General features: G+C 39.5%; 2 protein-coding genes across 3 annotated transcripts; one reads left to right on the forward strand and one right to left on the reverse strand.

Moving 5' to 3' along the window:
* Positions 1-1,416: 1,416 nt before the first annotated feature.
* Positions 1,417-8,113, reverse strand: LOC123508835. The gene is made up of 3 exons (XM_045262771.1): positions 7,957-8,113; positions 5,540-5,720; positions 1,417-4,510 (listed from the first exon to the last, which is right to left on the reverse strand). The coding sequence occupies exon 3, from the start codon at positions 4,497-4,499 to the stop codon at positions 2,520-2,522; it is 1,980 nt and encodes a 659-aa protein (XP_045118706.1). The 5' UTR covers positions 4,500-4,510; positions 5,540-5,720; positions 7,957-8,113; the 3' UTR covers positions 1,417-2,519.
* LOC123508836 lies at positions 6,780-15,292 on the forward strand. 2 transcript variants are annotated; one of them, XM_045262773.1, is made up of 6 exons: positions 6,780-6,917; positions 7,998-8,094; positions 10,654-10,949; positions 11,877-12,252; positions 12,836-13,061; positions 13,361-13,492. In XM_045262773.1, the coding sequence occupies exons 3-5, from the start codon at positions 10,738-10,740 to the stop codon at positions 13,046-13,048; spliced, it is 801 nt and encodes a 266-aa protein (XP_045118708.1). In that variant the 5' UTR covers positions 6,780-6,917; positions 7,998-8,094; positions 10,654-10,737; the 3' UTR covers positions 13,049-13,061; positions 13,361-13,492. The 2 variants fall into 2 exon arrangements, with proteins under 2 accessions (XP_045118708.1, XP_045118707.1); XM_045262772.1 differs by having other exon boundaries at positions 6,781-6,917; positions 12,836-13,023; positions 13,361-15,292.
* Positions 15,293-17,445: the final 2,153 nt, after the last annotated feature.

A 17,445-nucleotide genomic window follows, 5' to 3' on the forward strand; every position in this document is an offset into this window, starting at 1 on the left:
ATCTTCAATGTAAATTGGAGAATGAAACTACTGTACATGTACTGGAATAGCAAACCTGAGGTGTTTTCTTTAAGCAAGTGAGACAAGGGTTAAAACTCAGTTACCACTTGCCTCAAATGAGAATGAAAGCATAGCTTATATGAATGCTGACACAAGCCTATAAAGGCAACTTCCTCATTAATTTATAATTTTTTTGTCTGGGTTATTTGTACTAAAGAATCTATTTAAAAGTGAGGCAATATTCCAAAAAGGCAGCATAGAAACAGTAAAAGCCTGAGCTGCCATCTCCCTCCTCTCCAGCCATATTAGTAGTTTGGGAGTGACAACGGGAGAGCAGCTTATATTCTGCAGATCTTTTAACTTTTTCTCACTTGCCTAGTTTCTATAAAGAGCACCTCAACAATGTGGTAAATGGGGTGGCAGAATGGAAATGTGGCTAATAACAGAGACCAAAGCATCATGCAAGGAGGCATACACTTTGCTGGAAAAGGATGAGATAAAATAAATTCTAGGAATAGACTAGGCACTAGGAAAGTGTGTGTGTGTGTGTGTGTGTGTGTAATTCACCTCGGTCGCCTGCTGGTCACCCAGCCAGTCTTCCCCATTACGGAGCGAGCTCAGAGCTCATAGACCGATCTTTGGGAAGGACTGAGACCACAACACACTCCACACACCGGGAAAGTGAGGCCACAACCCCTCAAGTTACATCCCGTACCTATTTACTGCTAGGTGAACAGGGGCTACACATTAAGAGGCTTGCCCATTTGCCTCGCCGCACCGGGACTCGAACCCGGCCATCTCGATTGTGAGTCAAGCATGCTAACCACTACACTACGCGGTGTGTGTGTGTGTGTGTGTGTGTCACTGTTTGATCTGCTGCAGTCTCTGACGAGACAGCCAGACTTTACCCTACGGAACGAGCTCAGAGCTCATTATTTCCAATCTTCGGATAGGCCCGAGACCAGGCACTCACAACACACCGGGACAACAAGGTCACAACTTCTTGATTAACATCCCGCACCTACTCACTGCTAGGTGAACAAGGGCTACACGTGAAAGGAGACACACCCAAATATCTCCACCCAGCCGGGGAATCGAACCCTGGTCCTCTGGCTTGTGAAGCCAGCGCTCTAACCACTGAGCTACCAGGCACGTGTGTGTGTGTGTGTGTGTGTGTGTGTGTGTGTGTGTGTGTGTGTGTGTGTGTGTGCATGTGTGTGCATGCGTGCGTGCGTGCTTGCTGTAAAGTTGACATGCGATTGATTTTTTTTATCTTATATAAGACAACTAATCATGAACTTCCTCAGACTTCATTGAACTGCTTTTACTTTACTATCTGCATTGAACAATTACCCTTACAAGTTTCAGAGTAATTTTCAAGGACATGGTCATTCAAGGGAATACATAGTTCATTACTCTGGGGTTGTTTGTTCATTTTATTCAAACTGATAAAATTTTAAGTGTTGTAAATGGTTGTTTTAGCCTTAAAAACAAAATAATTTAACCTTAAAAAAGAGGTAGCAGGAAGATATATTATTTAGCTTATTGGACAAATTTTCATTCATGTAGTTTAGTAACTATGAGCCATATAACATGTTATGCCACATTTTCAGCATTTTGGAAGCAATGAGGAATTGGTCTGCTGGTGAAACGAATAAGCCAGAAGTTGCTGACAGTAACTGAAACCCTGGAAGGACATCCAAGGTAATGTAAGTTTGACATGTTACCATCAATGCCATAAATGATTGCCAAGGCCATAGGGTCAGTCAGTCTTGACTGAATATTAACTAAGTGCTACAAACAACATGTTACGTGATTAAATGTTATAAATATCAATAAGAATTAAAAGCATAGAAGTTTATATATCTTGGTTAAATTCTGTGCTAATATGGAAGCATAGAACAAGGCAAAGCAAAACCAACTTTCATATGATGAAAAGCAGAAGTAAAAATAAAACCAGAATACCATACAATAGCATGAGTAACACCACTGACCTGGGAATAAATATGAGCATGGAATGAAAGTTGAAGTTTATGATTATAGCAGAGGAATGATCTGTGAGTGGTGAACAAAATGAATAGTAATGAATGAAGGTGATGAGAATATACGTGAACCATTTAGCATGTCCAGGTGGTGAAGGGATGGAGAATGGCAAGAGAGGTGTAGTTTGTTTCACCTGGAGGCAATGGAAGACAATGACATGACTGACGAGTTAACCGAAGAACACAAATACTGATTTTTGTGGGGACGGCTTTCTATTTTGATACACAAAACCAGGAAAGAAGAGTGTGTGAGGTGTCCAGGGCTAATGTATTAAAGAAAAAAGTAAGTGGAGAGTCTTCATCCATACCTAACCCCCTTGTGAAATTCTAAAAGAAAAAGGTGCCATAATAAATATATAGAACGACACGATGTAAATAGATGTAGCTATAGATGGACAGATAGGCAGATATACAGAAACCCTAATGGATCAATGGTTAGATAGACAAATGTTCAAGAGATTTGTTTTGTCTATAATACTAACAAAGAGAATCAGAGATAGAGTCACTTGCAGTCAGATTTTCTCGAGATTCTGTAGTGGTTGTGGATTCGTCATCAAGTCTTTGATATTTATCACAGCAAACATTTGGGTGATCTTGTGCCACACCCTCAGCCAAGTCCTCACAGAAAGTTTCCACCACCACCCTCATGTTTTCAGACTCAGACTCGGAATCAGAACTAGAATCGTCTTGTTTATACTTTATTTTCTTAAGCTTAGAAGTGTCCTCCTTGCTCTTCTCTGTTTCTTTTGACTCATCCTCTACATCTACATCCTCCTCACTGCCTGAGAGATCTTCATCTGACAAGTCATCAACCTCCTCAGAGGATTCTTCACTGATGTCAGAAGAGAAGAAAAGGAGAGAGTCTGAATCAGCGTACACTGAAGAAAATTCATAACTGGAAGATTCATCATCATCATCATCATCATCAAACAAGGACTCCTCGTAACATGCCTGGTCACACTCCATGCTGCGATAACTCATTATTAGACCACAACACAAATATTTGACTGCCTCAATGTCAAAAAAAATTTGAAATGGCTGAGGAAGACCCAAAATTTTCACTAGTTCCTCCATCTTGGCTTTAGTTACTGCTCCCTCACAGTAATGGTTACAGAAAACACTGGGTGCTTCTTCTGGCCACAGTTTACTAGTTACCTGAGACACCATGAGGGAATGATCAAGAATAGTCCTCACACACAACTGACGCAAACCACATGACACTTGGCCAAACATCAAGGTTAACAGATCTGTGGGATTAACCTGCTTTGTCATTACATAGTTTGTATTTTCCAGCAGAGATGTTACTTCTGAAGCAACGATCTGATTACTGAAGCAACCATGATCTATTAAAGGAGAAACAGAGGCTGAAATAATTTTGTCTAGGAGATGTTTATGAGGATGGAATATGTCAGAATTGGAATCTTGTGTAGAAACATGGGAGTATCTGAGCTGGACTAGTGAGTCTGCCAGCAGAGGTGCCAGGAAGGGGGTGGTCATGGGAGACACTCTCTCCAACAGAAGGCCAGAATATATCAAGCTAGTACTATCTGGTGGTTTTTTGCAGGTTGACATGGGGACTTGAGACAGACACACAACAGTCTTCAGTTTGGCTCCATCCTGACACAGCCTGACTGCCATTTCAGTAGCACCAGCAAACACTGCCCTAAAAAGGGCTGTCTCCCCACAGCAGTCACAGGCATTTATATCTACAGTGTCAGCTGTGTCACACATTGCTTCATAAATGGCAAATGAATTTTCTGGAGTGTTTCTCAGAATGGTATCCATCAAGGGAGTACTACCATGCACATCACAAAGGTTGAGATTCACTCTGCAAGTGTCCAAGAAGCGTTTGGCGAGATCAATATCCTCATGTTCGATCACCCAGTGAAAGAGGGACTTGTGGGAAAATGTTGTAAGAACACTAGGATCACTTCCATAGCGAAGGAATATGTCAATCAACTCACTAGTCTGTTCAATCAGTTTCTTACAACTCTCAAGGTTGGGAAGACACTTCTCATTATCAAGATCAAGAGTGTTGGTTAAAAATTCCAACTTTAGCTCTTCAGTTTCAAAGTACATCTCCATCTCCTCAAACAGCACATCAGAAACACCAGCAACATATGACTTGAGCACTTCGTGATACACCACCAGTTCCTCAAACGGGCTTGGGCATGCCAAGTCTAAGTCCCTAAGGGGTATCCTGAGGTTGGGACTGGCACCCTTCTCGACCAACAGTCGAGCCAGCTTCAGGTTCCGGCAGTTCTTGGCATAGCAGTTGTTGGAAAGGACCATGTAGAGGGGAATGTTCTCACCGCGGCCATCATTGAGGTAGGTTGGGTCACTGGTAGACTCAATGATCTGCTCTGCAGCCTTGAATTCTCCACAGCTGATGACTGTGGTGAGTGGTGTCTCATTCATACCAATCTGTCCCTGGAAGGGTTGTCTCCGAAAGGCCATGGTGCTGAGATCTGCAGTGAATGTACATGCCATCAGTCCCTCATACTTTCTCACACCAACACTAAGCTTCAGCCACTAAAAAACCAGCAACATTAAGTGTCAATTTAATCCACCCATCCATAGTACAGTACACTCAACTTTTTAGAGAGAAATTCTTATTTCAAGTCTACTATACAGTAACTCAGCAACACCAAGTACAAGTATCAATTAATACTATACAGAGAAGCCTCAGGAAAACTATATACCTCCTAGGCTGTCAGCTTAGATCCGTCACAAAACAGGGAAATGTGAAAATAAGACGACTTCTGTGATATGCACTAAGTAGCAGGCAAGTTTTGATTTGTGAACTTAATTTTTTTTACTATAAGTACATGAATTTCTATTAAGAAAATCATAAATTGACAAAAAATATTATAAAATAAAACATTATATTTTTTTTTAAATGCAGAAAATACAAAAAAAAAGTTGCTTGAAATTTGTAAATACAAATTCAACATTCATGAATGAGGGTAATGTTAATAAACCTTTAAGATCTGCAAAATGAGCATACACACTATCAAGCTTCATCCATACAGCCATCCTAATTCTATATCATTCCATATATGCACAAACCACTAGTATCATGCTCTAGAAATTCCCTACTGCATGCACTGCACCAAGACAATCAAACGAAAGTAAGTAGTTATAATGAGACAATGGTACAAGGCAGTAGAAACACTGCTACTTGGAAGTGATCCTTCAAATGTTAGACACTTAGCCTTGACATCCAGGATTTTGCATTACATTACCATCAGTCAATCAATGACTGAGATGCCATACATCACAAACAGGATGTAACAGGGAAGTGGTTTACTGCCTCATAAGAGAAAAGCTGGGAAACAAATAGGAATGGTGGTATAAAGCAGACATAAGCAATTGTATTCTGAGAAGTAAACCAACTGCTTCATTTTTCCTTAATAAAATGGAAAAGGGTCTTAATCAGATAGGGACAGAAGTTTATACAGGCACACTGCAAAATTCACACAATACAACATTCTCACCTGTGACAGTTTCAACATATATGGAAGAGGATCATGCAGGCTGTTTTCTGTGCAGCAATGGTTTTCTTCATGTTGTTTTGAGGTTAAGAATTTACTCCTCTTCATTAGCTGTCAATCATCTGGTGACCATAATTTGATTTTGTGTTTCTGCTCACAATGCTCTGAATCCATCCATGCTAATCTGGAAGGAGGAAACTAATGTTAACAAATATCTTTACTTAATTTGACAAAGAATAAATGTAATTATAATTACTATCTGGTGTTTATTTGATGCACAACAAGGTGCAATATTGGCCACAGCAGAATTAGACTGCAGTGATTAAATGAGTTCACATTATTCAAACTGTACTTTTGATATAAGAACAGTACATAATTATTGTAGAGGCAGATATTAAAGATTAGATCTTTGGAAGCCAATGAATTGCCATACCATATAATATTTACACATGCCATCATCATAATCATCATCTTGTTTGATGTCCTTATATTTCCTTACTTATCAAACAAACATTCAAGCAAGCAAACCAGTTCACACAATAACACAACATACTCCATTTCATTATTTTATACGGAAAACCATATTCAAAGCCAATTCATCTTTTCGACACTTCTATTTTGATCATGTCATCACCAGGAGAAAGAACAGAAACTAATATGTAAATTTTGAAATGTTTATAAGACTGCAATGAATGAGTGAATGTGATCAATGCATTCACATCCTTGGAACTCTGTACATTGGGGAATTATGAACCAGTCATAAGAATAGAACAATATTCTGCTAACCAAAGATGAGGAAGAAAGGAAGAGTGAAATTACCTGGAGTTAACATATGACAATAATAAAATTCTTGTCATCTGCTAAGTCAACGTTAGAACATCCTACCTAACAGGAATAATAAGAATATATTATAAAATGCAACAAAGATCATAAATTTTTGGTTACCCTAAACTTCTAATTTTTTTTTTTTTTTTTCTTTTTAGATTATGATGTTTTGAACAAATTCATTATTTTCTAGGAATAAATCATGTCAATCAAAGGTCAATAGGATAACTTAAGTGACTACTCCTGTCACCTTATGAATGAAATAATAAAAATACACAACATGGCACAACTTATGCCAAGTTTTACATAACAAGCTACAAACATGGACACATTTTAAAAATGATCTGCCTTGCCTCCTGCCAAATTGTATACTGTGGCCAAAATAACACCATTGCCAGATTGCATTAAGGGTTGTTTGCCAAGTGAGGCTGGCAGTGGTACCAGAGGGTGTTGATGTTCTGGTGTTGTCCACTTCTGTGACCACTATGGAGGTAATTATGACCTTGAAAGTGGATGACAGGCACTTCATTCAAGGGCTATGGTGTAATCTCCTCAGGTATGTTGAATGCTCAATAATTCATTAAAAAATGCAATAAATAATTTAAAAAAAAGAGAAAGTGCTGCACCAGTGTTATAAAGTAATGGTGTCATGTCTGGCATGGCACACCAGTTAACGTGAAGACAGTTGTTAAGAATCATCGCTCAAAACCAAAATCATTTCATTTTCTATCTGGAAAGATCTTCATCTGAAATAGTTTTTGGAATAATTTATATATATATATATATATATATATATATATATATATATATATATATATATATATATATATATATATATAAAACACACAAAGGGATCCATGTTAGACAGCCCCTCCCAACTGACAGGTCATGCTAGAAGACTAACTTTCCAGAACAGCCATCTAACAGCTCTGAGGTCACGCTAAGAGGGTAATGGTTGGTGGTTGTGGGCTCACTTGGGATCAGGCGTTGGTGAAATTACTTGTATTTGGCAAGTTTGTGTGTACCCAGGATTACTGCAGTGACCAAGAGTAAAAGGGTGCCAAAATGATGTCAGAGCTTAATGATCTTTACAGTCCAAACATATGGTATAAAGCAATATCCTTGTGCTCTGGTAAGAGGTTCTATATCCCATCCCTCCCATAACCTCTCATGGCTAATGATTTACGTGGCCTTCAGAACAATCTCACAATTTCTAAGGAGTATCCAAAGGAGAACATGACATCATTACTGTATCCTACGAACATAATAATTGCATCACCTAAATGGCTGCAGCAATAACGGGAAAGCTTCTTAAGTCCAAGTATAACAATAATCCCTACTAATGACTGAAAGAAAAATATATCATAAACATTGATAAGGAACCAAAATTCATTCATCTTCTCAAATGAACCCAGGATCAGGTGACAATAACACAGGCAGTGTTGTTTGTGAGACACATCAATGCCACACGATGTTACTTTGCCTGATGCAATTCCGCAATACTTCGCTGGCCTTCATCTGGCAGCCTCTGACACGAGCAAAGTTACACACAAGCAAAAGCTGCCAAGCCTCAGTAAATAGGGACTGATATTTACCTAAGGTGGTCTCGCTATTATCTCATCCACATCCCATACAGGTGTGCCATGCTGTGGTGCTAACTGGTGCGAAGCAAGCAAATCAACACGTTACTCAAGAAATCTGGCATAGTTTACATCCGTCTTGGTCTACGTAAGGTATGGGTCCTCTGTGGGAGAGGGGTTGGGTCGGGGACGGGTTGCCTTTTATATCACAGGTCCCTTTATATAGCATGTCGTTCATATTATATTTCATCCAGAATAAATTACAAACAAACACAAACTTGACCAAAACAATAAAAGTGTCGTATTTCGTCTCTTTTTTTTATCTTAATTTGAGAGAGAGAGAGAGAGAGAGAGAGAGAGAGAGAGAGAGAGAGAGAGAAATTGAATTCATTTACTTTATAATATTTTTATGATTTACCTACTTAAGCATTTCATACGCAACTGCCATTGGGGGCTGAAATAATGGGATGGTAGTAGTAGTAGTAGTAGTAGTAGTAGTAGTAGTAGTAGTAGTAGTAGGGCAGTAGAAGTAAGTAAGTGTGAGTGAGTGAGTGGTAGTAGTAATAACAATGATAATAGTAGTGGTGATGGTAGTGACAGATTATAGTAATTTTACACGCACACACACCGTGTAGTGTATAGTGGTGGTTAGCACGCTCGGCTCACAATCGAGAGGGTCGGGGTTCGAGTCCCGTGAAGCGGCGAGGCAAATGGGCAAGCCTCTTAATGTGTAGCCCCTGTTCACCTAGCACTAATTAGGTACAGGATGTAACTCGAGGGATTGTGGCCTCTCGTTCCCGGTGTGTGGAGTGTGTTGTGGTCTCAGTCCTACCCGAAGATCGGTCTATGAGCTCTGGGCTCGCTCCGTGATGGAGAAGGCTGGCTGGGTGATCAGTAGACGACCGAGGTGAATTACACACGTCGTGCTACAAACACAGGTAATTAGAGAATTACTAGAATAGGTGGATGAAAGAAAGGCAATGGGTTCAGATGAAGTGTCAAGATTTTATTTTGTTTTTAAGCAGGAGGGAAACTAGCCACGAGCAACCAAAAAAAAAAAAAATAATAATAAATAAATAAATAAATAAATAAAAACTGAAATGCTGGTTCTCTTAAAGAATAGTAAAGAATTAGCCAAAATTCAGGACAAATGTCTTGAAACCTCCCTCTTAAAAGAAGTCAAGTCATAGGAAGACGGAAATACATTACCGGTAACGGTAACATACACATTAGGTATACTCTCTCTCTCTCTCTCTCTCTCTCTCTCTCTCTCTCTCTGTTACTATATATATATATATATATATATATATATATATATATATATATATATATATATATATATATAATATATGTATATACTATTCATTCAAACCTTATATCATTATTTATATATCTATATACTATTCATATTTATATCAAAGGGAGAAAGGTAAAATTGAACACGCTATCAAATACAATGCATACATTTATTTTAGCGATAAACACTTCGTATATCTTCTAGGAATGACACGAATAAATCATTGGAATTTTTTTCCCATCATCTTCCAACAAAAATTATCAAGATGTGACTGGAACAGCTGACTACTAACACCTCGCATTTTCTTGAGCATCATCGTTTTAGTATCCAACCACGATCGCTCAATTGCCTGAGTGTGTGCTAACTCCTGTCGCTGTGACTCACTCTTGAATGTTGATAACCCATAGCATTTATATTACTATAAGCAGGCCACTCATCTGAATGTATCACCGAACCATTTGCACATTCTCTTTCAAATAGTAGGGATTAGTGTTTCGATTACGCTGTTCCACCAAAAGGTACCAACAGTCTGAGCCTTGTTTGAGACCAAAAACTTGATTCATGTTAGACCTCACCTGACCTGATAACCACGTGTGAGGAGGGGCACGGTAGGCCACCGCGCTGCACTTGGGTAGAAGACATATTGAGGTAGAGCCGAGACTTCACGCTATAGTAGCAATCTCTCTCTCTCTCTCTCTCTCTCTCATGCAAAATAAAAACTATTACGTCACTTCTCTCAGAGTGTGAGTGTTAAAGTGTCCCTTGTCCCGCCTTAATTTTCCCTCCCATCCCCACTAAAAAAAGAGTAAAAAAAAAAAAAAAGATAGGCAGCCGCTATAGAGAGAGAGAGAGAGAGAGAGAGAGAGAGAGAGAGAGAGAGAGAGAGAGAGAGAAAACATTGGTAAGATGCTAAAGAAAAAAAAAATCCCCTATTGACTACCTGAGCAGGAACAGACCTGTGCTATACATTCAAAAGAAAGAATAATGGCAATTTAAGGCTATCCAGACATTTAAATACGGAAAAAAAAAATAAAATAAAAATCCCAAGTGATCTTCAAAGTTATTTATAACGAATTTGTTAACAAGGTTTAAATATGAAAATACAAATGTAGCAGTCTGTAAATCATTCGCAAATGCCTATATTCTTTGTATATAAACAGACCTTATAGAGCGTTACGTTTGCTAGCATTTAAAACCCCTTCCCTTGCACTTTATTGTGACCGACCGTTAAATGCCTCACATCTCAGGAATCCTGGAGATGCCAGTGTGCCTTTTACGCAAGCCCTTACTATGAATCTTGCATTACCCTATACTCTATAAAAATAAGATATGCATGGTAAAATTAAGTACAAAGATAACGAACGAGTATATTTATATACCAGAATGAGGTAGTAAGGCTATGGTATCAAAAATAGGTTAGCGCAGCAACAGGCATCCATTCAGCCCTCTCTCCCACGCCGAGCCCCGCGGTCACTTTAAATCCACCTCCACCTCACGCCATGGCTGCCGCACTCTCCCGAAGCTGGTCCTTCTTCAGCGGCAACCAAAAGGTCCCAAGTAAGGACTACCTCGGCCAGGACTACCAGCCGGGGACACCAAGCAGCCGCGTCAACCTGCAAGAGAGGTTCAGAGGCGGCAGCGGCGAGGGTAAAGGGTGGCGCACGGGCCCCCTCCCGCCTATCCCAGCGCCCACGCCTCCACACACCCACGGGTACGTCATGATGTCCTTATCCAAAACTTGTTACTGGTATCTGACGTCATTTAACGCTTACGGTGATGATGATGAGCTGTGGCGATGGGCGCAGCGAGTAGTAGTAGTAGTAGTAGTAGTAGTAGTGGTGGTGGTGGTGGTGGTGTGGCGGTATGTCACCCTTGTAATGGAAGGGAGGGTATCTAGGTTAAGGACAAATACCAAGTTCATATCTGGTATGTCTTACGTTATCAGTGAAGACGAGTGTGGGCTGAGTGGCGCCGACTAGTGATAGCACGGGGCAGGTAGCCGTGGGCTGCTTCGCCTTGGGGCCATGGGTGTCATAATTCAAATCTCAATTCGTCGCAAGAACGTTAAAAGTTAGTTTTCTGGATAAATGTTACTAACTGGTGCTTATCTAGCTCTGTAGCCATATCATATTTGCATCAACACCTCTGGCAGTTAATGAGATGCATCTTTCCAATTAGGTGGAGATTCAGTCATCCCCATGGGGGCTAGGCAGTGGGCATCTAGGAACAATAATAAACATATATGTAGATGTACTTCATTTCTCTGAAGATATGAGCATGGTACTTGATTTAGAAAAGGTGATCGAGTTTTAGATTGATGGGCAAATAGTTGTTCAGCAAGCCTTAGGAAGGTGTAGCTTAGCTATACTTAACTGTTTGCTGAGGAATTATTTGTCAAAGGATTAGATAACATTAACAAACAATAGTCACATAGAAATATGTTGGGTTAGTAATGAAATTCCTTTCCAAAATATCTGTTGCAAAACATCATAGATAGGTCTTCTTTCAACACTGTTATGAACTTGTAGTATTTGAGAGCTCAAGCTATACCATATCATGGCATCAGCTTTTTCATAGTTATTGTACCCTTAAACCAGTGTACCTGATCCACAAGACTAAAGACCTGTGTGCCTTGCAGGAGTGAGTCGGCACAGCACACAGAACCAACACATCCCACTGAGAACCACCAACCACCACAGCCTCCTCATGACCAAGATAGCTGTCCTGACCAGAAGGAGAACCAGGAGAATGCACAGCCTTCATACCCTCAATGCCAGTGGGATCATGTGGCCTCCTGTGGTGCCAAGCCAGGCGACCAACCTAACCCCTCAGGTGCACGCTATCCTACCAGGTCCCTCCGGAAGCTGCCCTCAGGTGTGGCACCACTGTGGAACAACCTGCAGGGCAATGTAAAGCAACTCAAGCCCCAGACCAGTAAGATTTTACATGAGGGTGGCAAGAAAATGAACAAGGCGCTACAGGGAGTCAGGACCTCACTCTCCTCTCTGTCACAGGTAAAGATTGTTAAAACAGTGATCCTTCTTGTGTTGTTGGGTAGAAAAGTTTGTGCATCATGATTTGCAGATGATCTACAGTTCCTAAATAACATGTATATCTGAATTGGTACCTATGCAAGATTTAAAATTATTTAATTAATGTTTCATATTCCAAGATAAATTTTTGTGGTTATTTATTTGTAAATGCAAATTGTAAACTAACTGTGAACAAAAGGAAAATTGGTTTCATTCATAACTTGAAAACAAACATTTATAATTTGTAGAAGTACACCTATACATAAAAAGGACTAATGGAAGAACAAGTGGAACCATGTGCACTTTGAGGGCCATGTGGTCTTCGAACACATGGGTTCAAATCCTGGTCATGGTCAGAGTGAAGGGCTTCCTCTCATAGTAATGGTTCCCAAACGGGCGGGCTTTCAGATAGGTCTCCTTTAGCCAATAAATTCCTGTAAATAGCTACTCTATTATGAAAAAACTGATTAAACTTCAATAGGATTATGGACTGGATTAAATTAATTTGGCAAAGCTCTTCAAAAACAACATTCAAAATTATGACTATGGTTACTTTGTATTGCAGATGTTCCGGAGTTCCACCCGCCGCAGATACAAGCTGGACGGAGGCACCCCAACACGCACCCCACGCAGGACTCCGCGCCGCACCCCTGGCAAGCTGTACTCACCCTTCAACATGAGCACCCCACCAACCCCCTTCAGCTACAAGACAGCCAAGAGACTCCAGAATGGACAAAATGTAGTTCCAAAAAGGTCTGACCTTCACCAGCACTGCTAGTCACTTGTACAGCGTAGGTTTTAAGGAATTTTTGTTATGAAAACACCCATTTGTAACTTGCTTTTGGTTGCTCTGACAAAAACATCAAATTGCTGTCATTTCTATCTGACCATCAATATATCCAGTGTCTTGCATCTTAAAAAGAAATGGCCACGGCAAAAATATCTCTTTAAAAAAAATCTTGTGACCTTATTGTTTGGCATATAGGTATTAATCAATTATTCACTTTGTCTCCCATATTAAAATATCTCCATCTCTGTTCTGGCATCCTTCATTGTATGGTCAAAGTCATGTCCATTTCATCTTTTCCAGAAACTTGCATGGGACTGAGAACCCTGGGCTGCTGCGCACACCCCAGCAACGCACACAGTGGGCTCAGTTCAGTTCCCCCTCCCGGTCCTTGCAGCGAGACACAGCGGCCATGAGCCACGGCCTGAGGGAGCTGGAGCAAATCACTAGTGGCATTCTTCAAAGTGGGAGGGGAAGGTGGACACAGTTCCGCTGAGTGTGTCTGCTCATGATGATTTAAGCCGTCTTGCTTTCCTGTCGTTGAGGTATCTTCATTTTCTGTCATTTTCATTATGTTTTTTAGTATTTAAGTTTGATGTTGAGCTCTTATTTGGATATTATGTTGCAGTATACATTCTCTAAGATAACAATCCAGCAGCATACTAGATGGAGGGATGAATCTGAATGCCTTTTTGCTTGTTGCTGTAAGCAAGTATGAAGGGAAAAATCTCAAATTGAGGATCTGTATAATGAAATTTTTATCTACCTAAGCATATGTCTTATTATTACTGAGGATACAGTTGGGATTTGAACACTGAAAAAATCTTAGCCCACCCAAGCATTCAAAAGCAATTGTTATATGATCAGTGTGTAGATCTGTTTTAATGATTTGTTGCCATCTCATTTGTCTATATAGGTACTTTTCCATCTGTCCTCTTCTGATGTGATTGTCACTATCATATATTGATTAAATGACATTATTACAGATATAGTGATGCTTAAGGTAAATTTTATTACATAATGTTTTGCACGTGTGTGTCAGAACTCCATTATTTTTGCATTATTTAATTGTGGTCATTGTGACTGTCTTCCTTGATCAGATCACGTGAGGAACAGTGTGGGAAGTTTGCTCAAGTGTACTAACCGACCCAGCGCCACATGACTTGTGGTGCTTTAGAAATCATTCATTCATTTGTTCACTAAGTGATTTAATTATTTTCGTCTCATTTCCTTATACATATCTTCACCTAAAGTCATTCACTGTCTAGTCTTTATGTCTTACTTTTGTAGAGATGACCATGACAAAATTGTTTCATTTTATGAAAGATTGTTCCTTATGTTACCATTTGCTAGTTCTTTTCTTTTTATTTACTTCATTGTACCTTTTACTTTTACTTTTGTTACCATTTATTTGTACCTTTATCTGACATTTAAGTACCTGTTCAGTCCAAAACAACAATCCTTCAGTAATTGAAAAATTCCAGGCACCTACTTAATTTGGGTAGAAATATGATAATGTTTAACTGCCACTGCCAAAGGTAAACTTAATAATGATTATAGATTAAGTACTGCAGACCCTTTGCCTAATACATGAGTTCTTGATCTTGTCATGCATGTTTTCAAGGCTGATGCCTTGGATGCCAAATAATGTTCTGATAAACCTGTCCTCTGTCAACACTATCACAAGTTGAACTATTACAACAAGAAGATTCATGCAATTCCAAATTGTGTCCCTCATTTTTGCAAATTTTCCCCATTTGTATAGTTATGGATTTCCTGATTTTGTAATTTTGTGTTTGGCAAGGGTTGACTGTTCAAGCTGCATCTCATTACAGATGGTGCTCCTTAAAAATTTATTTCCATAGATATTTTGATGGCATCTAACTTTCACCTCCCCCAAAATGAACATGTATGAATATCTTTTGTGTTGTATTGAAGGGTTGAAAATATGAAAAAAAAAGAAAAAAAAGTAACATTTGACACTTTTTTTTCATATATATTTTTTTAGTGATATTAAAAGAGATTGTGTGATGGCATCAGCCTGATGCACCACCTCGAGTGTATAATTCCTTATTCTTTCCTTATGATGGAGGCTGAGTTAGTGTAATGATAATTGAATTCCTGGGCAGCTTTAATATAATGTTCCTAGAATCAAATTATATGATGTGCCAAGTCCCTGACTGTAATGGATTATGACTAGTATGCACAAAATATATCTATAAACTACAAATCTCATGCTGACTTTTTATATCCAATTAATGTTATTTTTAGTGAATTGTTATAACTTCTCCAGCATACATGAGAATTAAATGCATGTATTAGTTTGTGTGTGTGTGTTACATTGTGTTTACTGTCCAGATTAGATGAGGGATGGGATGGGGGTTCGATGAAGGTGATACGGAGGCTGTAGCTACGATAAGTATAGATAGAATGATGGAGAAGCAGATATGGAGTGTAGTTGAGAAAGGATTAGCTTAACATGTCACGACCTCTGGCCAATGATATTTACCTATCAAAATCACTTCAGTTGACGTGTCGCGCTAGATAAGAGAGTAAGAAGGCTGGTTCAAGTAGGGAGGAGTCTGTACATAATACGATGTATTATCACAACATTGCCGCAAACAGCTTTCTGCTTCTCTAAATTTTCGTTGTCCGTACTTGAGGTAATTGATTATACTGACATTTTGTCAATCGTGCCTGTTAATCTAGTGAAGGAGAGGGGCTCCTCTGCCTTATAGCTTTATCTCGCACCGCACACCATCGCGGGATCGCTGGCCACACCTTCATTGGCCTTGTGTCCCACACCAATGAATCCTAAATTGACGTGGGACCGTGTTCTCAGATGTTTCAGCACCCTTTCAAATGAAACATTAGCGAGGTAGGTCCTACTTCCACCATGCATCGGTAAACAAACAATAATAAACAGGCTAAACAGATTATAAAACACAGATACTATCTACTGTATTTACCTTTCCTGAAGCACCATTTAACGATCTTGAATGTCACTCCCTCCGTCAAACCCAAGATGTTTTAGACTAAGTCTAATACATCTTGATCAAACCTATCTGTCCACAATTCAGGCAACCCTTTATCCGCCTCCTGTGTACTTCAGCTATATCTATTCATGAGCTTCAATATGCGGCTCCTTCTTCTTGGCCTGTCCACTTTTCTCAGCGAGTAGTCATTCCCTAACGGTCTGATCCAGGACAGCAGGTTTTTTCCGTATACATATATAACTACCATTCCTCTGGCTCTTCTCAGCACTTCATTAACTATGCGCTATGTGGGATGGCTCAATGGTAAATTTTTATATTTACACTTCACAGTACTTAGAATAACACTGTGATTTAAAGATAAGTTGATGTTGCGTAGCTTAAAAAAAATGCGGTTGTACTTCCACAAAAAAGTGAATGAACCACCTTCACCGCGGATAGCGAGAGGCCAATCGAGAACTGCATCACGGAGGAGAGTCAGCCTTCACTTACATAAAAATGCATTTGATTTGCGGATATATTTCAAATTTTTCATTGCTTGTGAGGAACTTACCGCGCAAGCGCACTTCTGGTCAAGGTTGCAGAAACACGCTAGAAGGAAACACTTTATCTAATACCCGAGATTCGAAACAATTCGAAATAACAATGCTGCCCAGGGATTTTAATAATCGTCCTTATAACACAAAGAAATGTCTCCAAATATACTGATCTGCGACGGTTATTCGAGAAATACACTGTCAAAATCCAGTAAGGTAAAGGGGGTATCACACTAGCTTATGATACGCGGAACACGGACTATGGTTCTTGATGCGAAACCAGCAGAACATTATTACACACAAGCTGCCAGCGTACTTGCTATGCTAAGCAAACGGCCCAGCAATCAAGACCAAGCCTAATCAAAACAAACCAGAACAAAACTATGCCTCTTATATCTCAACCTGTGCTTTGTGCTGGAATTGCACTTATACTTCCTGTTATTGAAGAAAAAGAAGGAAAGGAAACGAGAGTTCCGCGACGGCAACTTTTGGAGTTGGGGTGGTTGCCATGAGCTCAAACTATCGACACGATAATAGGCTACATATATTTAATCTTTCTAGATTGATGAAATATTATTTAATATTACAATATGAAAAGAAAATAGGTACTTTCTTTTTAGTTTGAATGATAGGGTTTTATTACATATCTTATGTTTATTTATCTAGTATTTATCTATTTATTTATTTTTTTCATTGGGATAGCATGCGGAGAACCGGAATGGATATGAAGCCATCCCAACTTTGTGCCGCTAATCTCGGAAAAGTTCCTGCTATCTGGAGCTGATGTTCCTCGTTTCGCGTATCATAGGCTTGTGTGATACCCCTTTAAGCAAAGATATTATTTCTAACCTTCTAAGAC

Source organism: Portunus trituberculatus, chromosome 25 (assembly GCF_017591435.1).
Source record: "Portunus trituberculatus isolate SZX2019 chromosome 25, ASM1759143v1, whole genome shotgun sequence".
Taxonomy (NCBI): domain Eukaryota; kingdom Metazoa; phylum Arthropoda; class Malacostraca; order Decapoda; family Portunidae; genus Portunus; species Portunus trituberculatus.

Excerpts from the sequence above, each read along its gene's own strand:
- LOC123508835 (XM_045262771.1), bottom strand. The coding sequence starts at position 4,499 with ATGGCCTTTCGGAGACAACCCTTCCAGGGACAGATTGGTATGAATGAG.
- LOC123508836 (XM_045262772.1), top strand. The coding sequence starts at position 10,738 with ATGGCTGCCGCACTCTCCCGAAGCTGGTCCTTCTTCAGCGGCAACCAA. Across the intron at positions 12,253-12,835 it reads CACTCTCCTCTCTGTCACAG|ATGTTCCGGAGTTCCACCCG; the intron begins GTAAAGATTGTT and ends TTTGTATTGCAG. Across the intron at positions 13,024-13,360 it reads CAAAATGTAGTTCCAAAAAG|AAACTTGCATGGGACTGAGA; the intron begins GTCTGACCTTCA and ends CATCTTTTCCAG.